This window comes from Canis lupus, chromosome X, assembly GCF_048164855.1.
Source record: "Canis lupus baileyi chromosome X, mCanLup2.hap1, whole genome shotgun sequence".
Taxonomy (NCBI): domain Eukaryota; kingdom Metazoa; phylum Chordata; class Mammalia; order Carnivora; family Canidae; genus Canis; species Canis lupus.
In genome coordinates, this window is record NC_132876.1 from 82,736,361 (window position 1) to 82,746,769 (window position 10,409).

The 10,409-nt window shown below is 48.4% G+C and overlaps 1 protein-coding gene across 2 annotated transcripts in view; it reads right to left on the reverse strand.

Annotated features, from left to right (window-relative positions):
• Nucleotides 1-9,593, reverse strand: part of CCDC22 (CCC complex scaffolding subunit CCDC22) — a 13,867-nt gene extending 4,274 nt beyond the window's left edge. Inside the window, exons 1-6 of one of the 2 annotated variants that reach the window (XM_072816612.1) lie at nt 9,343-9,593; nt 8,124-8,301; nt 2,678-2,810; nt 1,732-1,838; nt 1,516-1,588; nt 1,245-1,423 (exon numbers count right to left, since the gene is read on the reverse strand). In XM_072816612.1, coding sequence (XP_072672713.1) covers nt 1,245-1,423; nt 1,516-1,588; nt 1,732-1,838; nt 2,678-2,810; nt 8,124-8,301; nt 9,343-9,392 — 720 coding nt within the window. In that variant the 5' untranslated portion in view covers nt 9,393-9,593. The remainder of the gene's footprint in view (nt 1-1,244; nt 1,424-1,515; nt 1,589-1,731; nt 1,839-2,677; nt 2,811-8,123; nt 8,302-9,342) is intronic. The other variant, XM_072816613.1, reaches the window with a different exon arrangement.
• Nucleotides 9,594-10,409: the final 816 nt, after the last annotated feature.

Genomic DNA, 10,409 nt, shown 5'->3' on the forward strand with positions numbered 1-10,409 from the left:
AAGGCTACATGGGGATGGAACAGAAATGGAGAGTCAGAGGTGCTGGGCAAAGGAGTAATGGAAGCAGAGTTAAATCAAGATGGGGGATGGGAAACGGAGTTTCGAGACAACTAGGGAAATATGACTATGAACTCAGTGACAGTATTAAGAGATCACTGCTAATGGTAGTAGGTATGAAAATGACCCACGGGTTACCTTAAAAAGTCAATACCCTTCTGAGTTAAGAGATGTCTGTCTCAGTATTTAGAGCTGAAGTGTCATGCATATTGGGACCTGCTTCAAAATAATACTGAGAAACACTTAGGGGAGAACAGATGAAGAAAGACTGGTGACCTGCTCATAGTTGAAGGTGGATAATGGACACACAGGATTCACTGGAACATTCTATTTCTGTGTTTGAAAATTTCTACAAGCTTAAAAAAAGACAGGCGGAGTAAAGATGGAACAAATGGCAGTGGGGGAAGCTGGGGCAGAAAGAAGAGACAGGGGGCAGCCCAGGTGGCTCAGCAGTTTAGCACCGCCTTCACCCCAGGGTGTGATCCTGGAGACCCGGGATCGAGTCCCACGTTGGGCTCCCTGCATGGAGCCTGCTTCTCCCTCTGCCTGTGTCTCTGCCTCTCTTTCTCTCTGTGTGTCTCATGAATAAATAAATAAAATCTTTCAAAAAAAAAAAAAGAAAGAAAGAAAGAAAGAAGAGACAGTGACAGAGGTGAACAAATAGGACAGGGAAACACCTAGCAGAGGAATGAGGAGACAGAGGGGCAGGAAGGAGGGGCAGCACAGCCAAAGGACAAGAAAGATAATGACCAGAAGAGACAGTGCAGGGACCCGGGGACAGAAAAAATAAGCATCGGTGACAGTGGCAGAGACAGAGAAAGAATGAGAGGCTCTGGGGTGGGAAGAAGGCAACAGAAACAGGGAAGAAGTATGCAAATCCTGAGCACGCTGGTTGCTAAGAACCTGCCTTTGGTTCAGTGCTAGCCTGAGGGGAGGGTACTATCACCTCCCAAGTCTCAGGAAGGGAAACTGAGGCTCTGGAGGGAGTGCGGGATAGTGACTTGTCGGAAGTCCACAGTCTTTCTAACTCCAGGGTTCTCTCAGGGAAGAGCCAGGTGAAGGAGGCAGAGAGGAGACGATGAGGGAGAAAGTGAGGGCAGGGGGAACAGAGAACCAAGGGAAGCTGAAACAGGGGCATTTCTGTAAGCAAGGGCCTTGGCAGCAGAGAGCCAAGCATTGGGCGGTACCTGGGTGGGATGGCGGGGTGCCCGTTGGACCCAGTCCTCATCCCCGGGGCGGTCCCGGCCCCTGTGTTGGCAGAGCTGGATGGCATGACATTCGAGGAGTGAGGCCACCCTCCCAGCAGGCTGGGGCACCTGGGTGGGGGCTGGAAGCAGCAGAGGACTTGCCTGGAACTCCCGGGGCTCTAGAGGCAGGAACAGAGTCAGCTGGCTGGGGAGGGGGCGGTGGTTCGGGCCTACTTCTCCCCCTGCTCCCGGCCTTCCCGCACAGCCTCACCCGTACCTCCTCTGGAACTCAACTCAGGCATGACCAGCCTGGTGGTGTGGAAAGGCTTCTGGGAGGCTGAGCCCTGGTGGGAGAGCAGAATCAGAGCCTCCCTGATGAACTGTGGCAGGGGGAGGGGAGGGCACTGGTGGTGGGAGGGAGGCTAAAAACCCGAGCATGGGGCCAAGGTGGGGCCAAGCAACATCGATGTGAGCTAGGGGGTCCCACCTGGAGGTGCTGCAGCTTGGGAGTGCGAAGGAGGGGTGGGACCCAGGGCAGGGCCATCTGGTCCCGGATCTGGCTGCCAATGGCCCGGAGAAGGATAGCTGAGTCACCTATAGGGGATGGGGAAGGAGTGTCAACCAGGTGACAGTGCCACAATTCCCAAAATGCATACCCTGGGAAAGCAGCCATGGCTCCCTGACCCCTACCCCCCAGAGATGCATCTCTATCTAGCTATCCTTCTCACACCCGGCCAGTCAACAAACACTTGCTGAGCACCTACTATGTGCCAGTCACTGTTCTAGACTCTCAGAATACTTTGGTGAGCAGACTGATAACTTGCCCTGCCCCCACGTTGCCAGGATGCTGGTAAAGGAGAACATGATTAAAGTCAAAAGTACAATACAGAAAAACTATCAGGTGATGATCCAAGAGGAGGGTAAAGACTATTGAGAGGAGCATGTAATTTTAAACAAGGCGGTCTCAGTAAGGCCTCCCAGAGGTGACATGTGAATAGAATCTGTAAAAGGTAAGAAGGTGGACCAAGAACATATCTAGGGGAAGAATAATCTGGCAAATACAAAGGCCCTGAGGCTGGAGCAAACCTGGAATGTCTGAGAAGCACCAAGAAGGCTAGTGTGGTTGGAGTGGGGAGGAGGAGGGGGAGCGAGGAGGAAGTAAGGCAGAGAAGCCCCTCCCAGCACCCAGCACCCAACACCAACTCCCCCCACCACCTGAGGCAGCCCAAGCCCAGGCCCCCTTCCGCCTGCCCTGCCCTGCCCCCCTCCCCTAGACCCAATCCTCCCCTCCCACCCAGGTCTCCCAAAGATACATCCCTGACCCCAGCCCTGGTCAACGTTTTTACCACCTCCACCTCCCCCAGCCCCTATAACACCCAGGAATGCCATGCTCTCCTTCACCCCACACCCACCGTACCCTGGGCAGACCATACCTGCAGGCTGATCTGCATCCTCAGAGGCATCAGAGGGCAGACGCTCAGCCAAGAAGAGAAGCAGGTCCCGGAGATCAGGCTCACTGGGGTAGAGGAAGTTCTGATAGCCAAGCTCCAGGGGATAGCCCAGGTCCTGGGGGTTGGGGGGTAGCCTCTATCAGGCAGGCAGAACCCTCCTGTCCTGGGAGCTCTGGGCCTAGACCACAAATGCTCCCACTCTCTTGCCAACCACCACCCTCTCAACTCCACCTTGGCTCCACAAGGACTCCAGGCCTCTGAGGGGAGCCACAGAGTGATTATAGTCAATGCTACAGAGAGCAAGAAATAAGATTAAGGCTCCAGCCTTTCTAACTATGACCCTAAATCCAGAGGCCATAAAGGAGGAGTATTTCTGAACCCATGGAAAGAAACAGAAATGTTCAAGAATACAATTACCAAAACCATAAGAGTGATGACAAGCTAGAAAAAAAATATTTGGAGTTCCCATCACAGGCAGAGAGTAAATCTACTTCATATTTGAAGAGCATCTAAAAATCAAACAAGTGGGGCCCCTGGGTGGCTCAGTGGTTGAGCATCTGCCTTTGGCTCAGGTCATGATCCCAGGATTGAGTCCTGCATTGAGCTCCCCGCGGGGAGTCTGCTTCTCCCTCTGTCTATGTCTCTGCCTCTCTCTGTGTCTCTCATGAATGAGTAAATAAAATCTTTAAAATAACAATAAATAAAATTAAAATAAAAATCAAACAAGCAAAAGAGACCAGCAATGCAAGAAAAAAGTAGGCAAAAGATAGGAGCAGGCAGTTCACAGAAAAAGAAATGAAAATGGCCCTTAAACCTAGGCAAATATGTCCAACCTGGCTTATGAGACAGACACAAATTGAAAGCACACCAAGAGATCTCACACAAACGTCACTGACCCAGGACAACCTGACGTCTGTCCCGTTCAGGTGCATGCTGGGAGGGAGATACCATCGCTTGGGCAGTGCCGCTGCCCCAAACCTGAATCTGATCATCAGAAAACACTGTGACCAACTCAAAGCATAGGCTGTGCCAGGCGACAACCAGCCAAGACTCTTAGAAAACATTTGTCATCACAAAGGAAACAAAGAAACAAAAACGAAGGAGGACTGTTGGATACAAAAGATTAAAGAGGTAACAGTGAAATCAAATGTGTGATCCTTGATTAGATGCTACAGTTCAAAAAAAAAGCAATAGAGGATATTTTTTGAAAAACCGGGGAAATTCCACCATGCACTAGATATTAGACACTATTATTCTAATATATAGTATCGATTGTTAACATACATATTAAATTTCATGGGTGTGATCACGATATCGTGCTTATGCTGGCAAAAGTCCTGCTACTTAGGACAGGCATGCTGAAAATTATATGTATGAAGTATCATGCTGTCTGCCACTTTCAAATGGTTTGCAAAAAAGTGTGTGTGCATGCATTTATATACAGAGAAAAGAATGGAGCAAAATCTTAACAGAAAGCTGGGGAGAAAAACTATACTGAGCTATCATTCCTCATCTACTGAAGGGGCACAGATCAGTGGGCCAGGCTGTGGGGAAACAGGTGCTCTCTCCCACACTGCCGTTGGGAAGGCAGAAATGAAACAAAGCCCAGTGAGGGCAATTGGGCAAAGTCCGACAAAACAATATATGCTTTTACCCTTCCACCTAGCAATCCTACCTTGAGGAGCTGTCAAACCATCCCTCTAACAATTCAAGAGGACAGACACACACAAGATTATTCATTACAGCATTATTTGCAAAATCCTAAGTGTCCAAGCACAGGATATCATATGCACGTACTGCAGTACATATGTACAATGGACATTTAATACATTTAATGCAGCTGTTACGAGGGATTAAAAAAGGTAAGAAAGAGAGAAATAAAACAAACACAGGAATGGGTAGCAAGTCTCTATTTTCCGCATTTTGTAGACTTCCCATAAAGCAAAATTACCAACTACCAAAGTGCTACAATGTCCGAATTATCCTCAAAAGGCTACAGGTTCATTGTCCTCTCTTCCTCTTCCTCCGCGTGACATGCTTTACTAATTTACAACAGAGCATGGGTTCCTTATAGAGCCTTTTCTCAACAGAACAGCCAAAGTAATGAAAAAGTTGCTAAAGAATAAATATAAAGGGGCAGAGACCTGGGAAAGGAAAGGCTCTGAAAACAAACTTCATGCGGTTCACAGATGACCTCAAGTCGACCCTTCTGAGAGTCGGAAGAGGGCCTTTCTCCCCAGCTCCAAACCAGGAAGCAGATTTTTGGTTTTGCTCTTCCCTTTCCAGGCTCTGCAGAGTATGCAGACGTGCTCTCTGGAGCAGAACAACCAGGAAACAGCAGAGTACGAAATGCCATGAAGAGGAAGGATACAATGTCCAATCATATGACATACAATGCTCTAAGTGGATCTATTTTTGATATAAGGGTTTTAGACTATTTCAAAGAAATATGTTCTTGACTTGCTTCATGGTTTATATGTATCCTATACAGATATTAGGTTAGGTGGAGGGGACCTTTAGTATATGTCATGAACCGTTGGTTATGGCCAGAAACTGGGCAAAATCTAATAGAAAGAAAAAAAGGAAAAAAGAAAAAAGAAAGGAGGAAATAAGTATATTCAGATTTGCTTATATCTGCATTAAAAGAAAAAAAACCTGGAAAGAAACACAGGAAACCAATGAAAGTCATCCCCTTCAGCAGACAGGCAGGGTAACAGGTGAACGGTTTGGTGCGTGAGACTCCGCCAGTATCATGCTCCTTCCATCACACCTGGGAGCTCTCTCTTACCCTTTCAGTAGTTAGCCACCTTTTACCAAATTAACAATTTTTTATATTTAGATGTCCCCGTTCCAACTATTGCTGGAGTTTCAGGCTCCAGACTGGACCCAGACTAATAAAATGACCTCCTCAAAACAATTTTTTTAAGAAGAGACTTATGGGCTTTGGTGTAAAAAGATCAGGATTGAAATCCAGCCTGTACTAACTTACTGGCTAAGGCCTTGAACTGGTTATTTCACCACCCGAAGCTCAGCTTCCTAGCTATAAAATGGGGCTGATAGGACTTTCTCTATGTGCCTGTTTTCAGAGCTCAAAGGCCCCATCAGCGTTCTGCGTGGGGACTAAGAAGCAGGTCCAGAAAGAAAGCCTTTTTCTTCTATTCAGAGTTGCTGTCGCTCTGGGGCTGCATGGACACTGAGAGCAGATTTTCTGGATTCAAATCCAAGCTCTGCCTCTTACCAGCTGTGTGACCTCAGGCAAATCACTAAACTTCTCTGTGCTTTACTTTTCCTCATCTGAAGTAAAGGGATACCCATGGTACCTACTTCAGAAAGTGGCCACGAGAATGAAGCAAGTTTATACCACCATACCCAGCACAGGGTGGGGGGAATCCACTCAGCAAAACTCATTATTATCTGTGTGTGTATGTGTGTGTGTGCCCACGCGTCTATTAGGTCACAACATAAGAGGTATTTATTTCAGACGGTCACCGTCAAAAGAGTGTGAAAACCACTGGCTTTCGAGCTACTTTACTTTGGTTTTTTTCTGACACCTGCAATCAAAGAACTGTGACTGATACAGAAACTCAATCCAGAAGTCAGGTGTATGAAGTGACAGACACCAAAATATGGAGGTGGCTGAGTGGCAGAAAGTGGTGGCAGGCAGGGGGCCACATGAGGAGGCGGCCAACAGAAGGCAGTGGTGCCAAGCCTGAGTGGGCTACAGGGGCAGCACCTGGTTGGATTATGAGAGACCCTTTCTGCCTGCTGATGTGTACATGAGGGTTCTGGGGCCAATCGCAGGCACGCTTTGGCCATGCTCTTTGCCCCACATTAAAGAGAACCAGTGAGTCAACACCAAAGCCACTGGGAGGCAGCTCTGAGAGAAGAGAGAAACAGGGAGCTGGGGGACACCAGACCCCCAGCCCCTTCTCAACATCTCTCACTGTGTGCACTCTCCTTGTCAAAGGGGACAGAACCTCTTGCTCAGGAAGTGCCATCCTCAAGAAAACAGCTCCAGGCCAGGGGACAGGCCTGGCTCCCGAGGCCACCCCAAGAGAGCCCCGGAGAGAAGAATCTAAGAACCCCTGAGATTCAGCCAAACCTGAGAGCTAAAGGATGGGCAGAGCTCCGCAGCCTGCTGTTAAGAGACAGAAACTGCACAAGCAAGATTCGAATTCAAGAAACCTGACCGCCCTGTCCCCACGGGCTAAATGGAAACATTCACTGCAGTGACTCTACTGTCCTTCTACCGTCATGTCCTAGGTCCACTGGCCAGGTTCACACACTCAATATGTAGCCAGAGGTTGCTGGAAGGCAAGCAGCCAGATTGGGCCTCCCTAATAGTGATACCACTTTTGCAAAGCATATTATAGCCAGCTGTTTTCTATATTAACTAATTCTTACTCCTCATAGCAAACCTATGTGGTAGGTACAACTCTTATACCCATTTTACACATGACAAAACAGGCTCAAAGAGGTTAAGAGACTGACCCAATGTGACAGAGCTAGCAAGCCAAGAGAAATGACATTACTCAGAGCCCCTGGACATAGTAACTGGAATACTGCTCTGTACTGAGGGAGGCATGAGTGCTTCATCACAAGGCACTTTACCCATGAGAGAGACAGTTTGGGAATTATACTCAGCAGAGGCAAGATGTGTGTGGCTGCCACAGGGGGAACCCAGCAGAGATACAGTTTTATATAACCAGCTTCTCTTCCTTTGAGTAACCCTCTGGCCCCCAACTCCCAAACTATCCTGAAGGAGGAGTCAATCACAGAGTCCTATAGGGATGATTATGTGATCCAGGCTGAGCCAGTCAGAGTACACAGTGATTAATTTAGGAGTGAACATGCGACCCAAGCCAAGCCTTTTTCTGGAACTAATAAATGGATATGGGATCCCTGGGTGGCGCAGCGATTTAGCGCCTGCCTTTGGCCCGGGGCGTGATCCTGGAGACCCGGGATCAAATCCCACGTCGGGCTCCCGGTGCATGGAGCCTGCTTCTCCCTCTGCCTGTGTCTCTGCCTCTCTCTCTCTGTGTGTCTCTCATGAATAAATAAATAAAATCTTTAAAAAATAATAAATGGATACCATGGAAGTGGGGGGGGATTCTTGGTACTAAGCGTAAAATGTGGGAGCCAAGGGCAAACTGGATCAACTCATATAATGCTCCTATCAACTCTATTTTTATCATCTCGGTTTCACAAATAAGGAAACTGAGGCCCAGAAGGGTTAGGGTCACATTGTTAGCAAGTGGTGTAGTGAGGGTCTGAGCTACTCAGGCATAGAGTTAGCATCCTTAACCACTAATAAATGCTAAGCCACAAGAGGAGATGGCAGAGAGGACAGGCAAGGGTTTCGAAGGAGCTTGGTGACTTTGTGAAGGAGGAAGGAAGAGGCTGTACATATTGGGAGGAGGGCACTCACCATGCAAGCCTGAGCCAGGCTCATGGCCAGGCGGAACCGGGCAGACATGGCCAGAGGCAGCAGGGGGCTGAGGCCAGAGCCCACGGCAGGGTTGATCACACGCAGGCAGCGGACCACAGCTTCTACGACCAACTCAGTGGTGAAGGCTCGCAGGGACTGCACATCTGGAGGAACTGCCCTGAAAAATAAAAGGGCAGGTCCGAAGCAGCCAGGAAACTGGGATCAGGCTGGACCATGCTGCCTTCTGGACACCTTAGTATTGGGGTGGGAGTGAACGGAGGGGATGGCCACAGTTCAGACAGGTCCTGGGTGTTGGTGACTGGGACTTCCATTTGGAAAACTAAGAACCAGAGAAGTCCTTGGGTCCTAATGGTGGATAGAAGGGATCTGAATTCAAAAATCATCTCAAATTGCCATATGCTTAAAAGTCTCTCATTTCTAGGGTCTAGGAAGGGCAAGGGACCCAGATGGCATGCTCTCTGTGTTTCTGGATCCCCAGGTATCATGTTCCTCACATGTCAGGGGCCCCTAGGTATTGAGCTACTAGGGTTTTGAGACTAGATATTGCGAGGCTCAGGTTTTCAGGAGTTCTGAATGTCAGGGTCCCTAGATGTCAAGATCTTCAGATTTCAAGACCTTCTAGTTTCAAGCAATCCAGAAATCAGGCTCCCTAGATGTTGACATCCTGGGTTTTTAGAGCCCTTGAATGCAGAAGTCCTGTGTGTCACGGTCACTAAGTGTTGAGGTCGCCAGATTTTAGGGTCCAGGAATTTTAAAAGCCCAGGTGTTGGAAAACAGGATTTGAAGGTTCCCAAGTATCCAGTCCCAGGGTTTTGAGTGCCAGGGTCCTGGGTGTTTAAATTCCTTGGTTCTCGAAATACAGGTGGCTTAGATTTTCTAAATACCAGGGGCCCAGGGGATTGATGTCAAGAACCACATATTTCAGGATCCTGGGTGCTGAGGATCCAAGGTTTTAAACCTTGGAGATGTCTGGGTCTTGGAATCTGGGATTTACCAAGTGTTGAGGTCAAAGGGTTTGGGAGGTCCTTGATGTCAGAGAGCATTTGTGTGGGTGGGTGGGTGGGGGGTGTCTTAGGGTTCTGGAAGTTGGAGCCCTAGATGTCAAGGTCTGGGGTTTTAAGGTTCCCGGGTGACTGGGTCCAGAGTTTTGGAGTCCCGGATGTGGGCATTCCGGGGTGGGCGGGGGCTGTGTCCTTACGTGCCGGCCTGGCGCAGGGAATGGATGAGAATTCGGTCCGCCTCCTCCATGGTGGAGCCGTGTTCGAGTCTGAAGACAGGTCCAGGGCCGGGTCCGAGGAAGAGAGAAGCAGCTGTTGAAACCCCGATCCGCACTCGCGGTCCAAAGAGTGTCACGGCTGCGCAAGGAAAGCCGGGAAGTGTAGTTCGGTGAGCGAGTGTGGCGCGAGCCGGATGCCTGGCGTCCTGGTGCGAAGGTGCGTGTACAGGCTTAAGCGTGCAGTGGCTGTTGGGAGTTGTAGTTCTTCCGCTTGCAGTCCAGTGGGTTCTTCCGAGGGGGCATAGAAATATATTTTGAGCGCGCACGCGAGCGTGTGTGTGTGTGTGTGTGTGTGTGTGCGTGCGCGCGCGCGCATTGGTAGAAAAGGGACCGGCCAGAGAGCGGCTTCCTGACTCATTCATTTAAGGCGGCATTCATTTTGCATTCATCTTCCGTAATATAAGGGCAAGGGCTTTAGCATAAAGCGGCTTCGGTTGCGTCTCAGCTTTTTAGCTAAAGTCTTTAGCTCAACTAGTTAAAGGTGCAACCGTGGGCAGGTTACATAACTTCCCTGCGTCTTAGTTTCCTCATCTGTAAAATGGAACTATGAATATACCTGCTGCGAGGATTAAAACAATTTGTGTAAAACCTTGTTACCATATACCGGACACATAGTACAGTAGGAAAGCACTATGTAAATTGTAGTCACTAGTATTCATGCATTCCATAAATGTTTTCTTTTAATGTTACACATCTGTGTACACTCCAAAGAATAATTACACAGGGCATTCAATTGACCACCATCTCATTAAAAAGACTACCCTGTCTCCACTGCTTAGTAGTGCCATGTTTATCATAAATAAATCATGTGTACATATATGTGGGGCTCATTTTCTGAACTCTTTTCTGTTCTTAATTACTGTAGCTTTATAACGCGCCTTGATATCTGATCTGGAATACCTTCCCATCTTGTTTTTTTAAGGATTTTGGCTTTTCTAGGTCCTTTGTATATCAATATACATTTTAGAATCAATTTGTCAAATTCCATG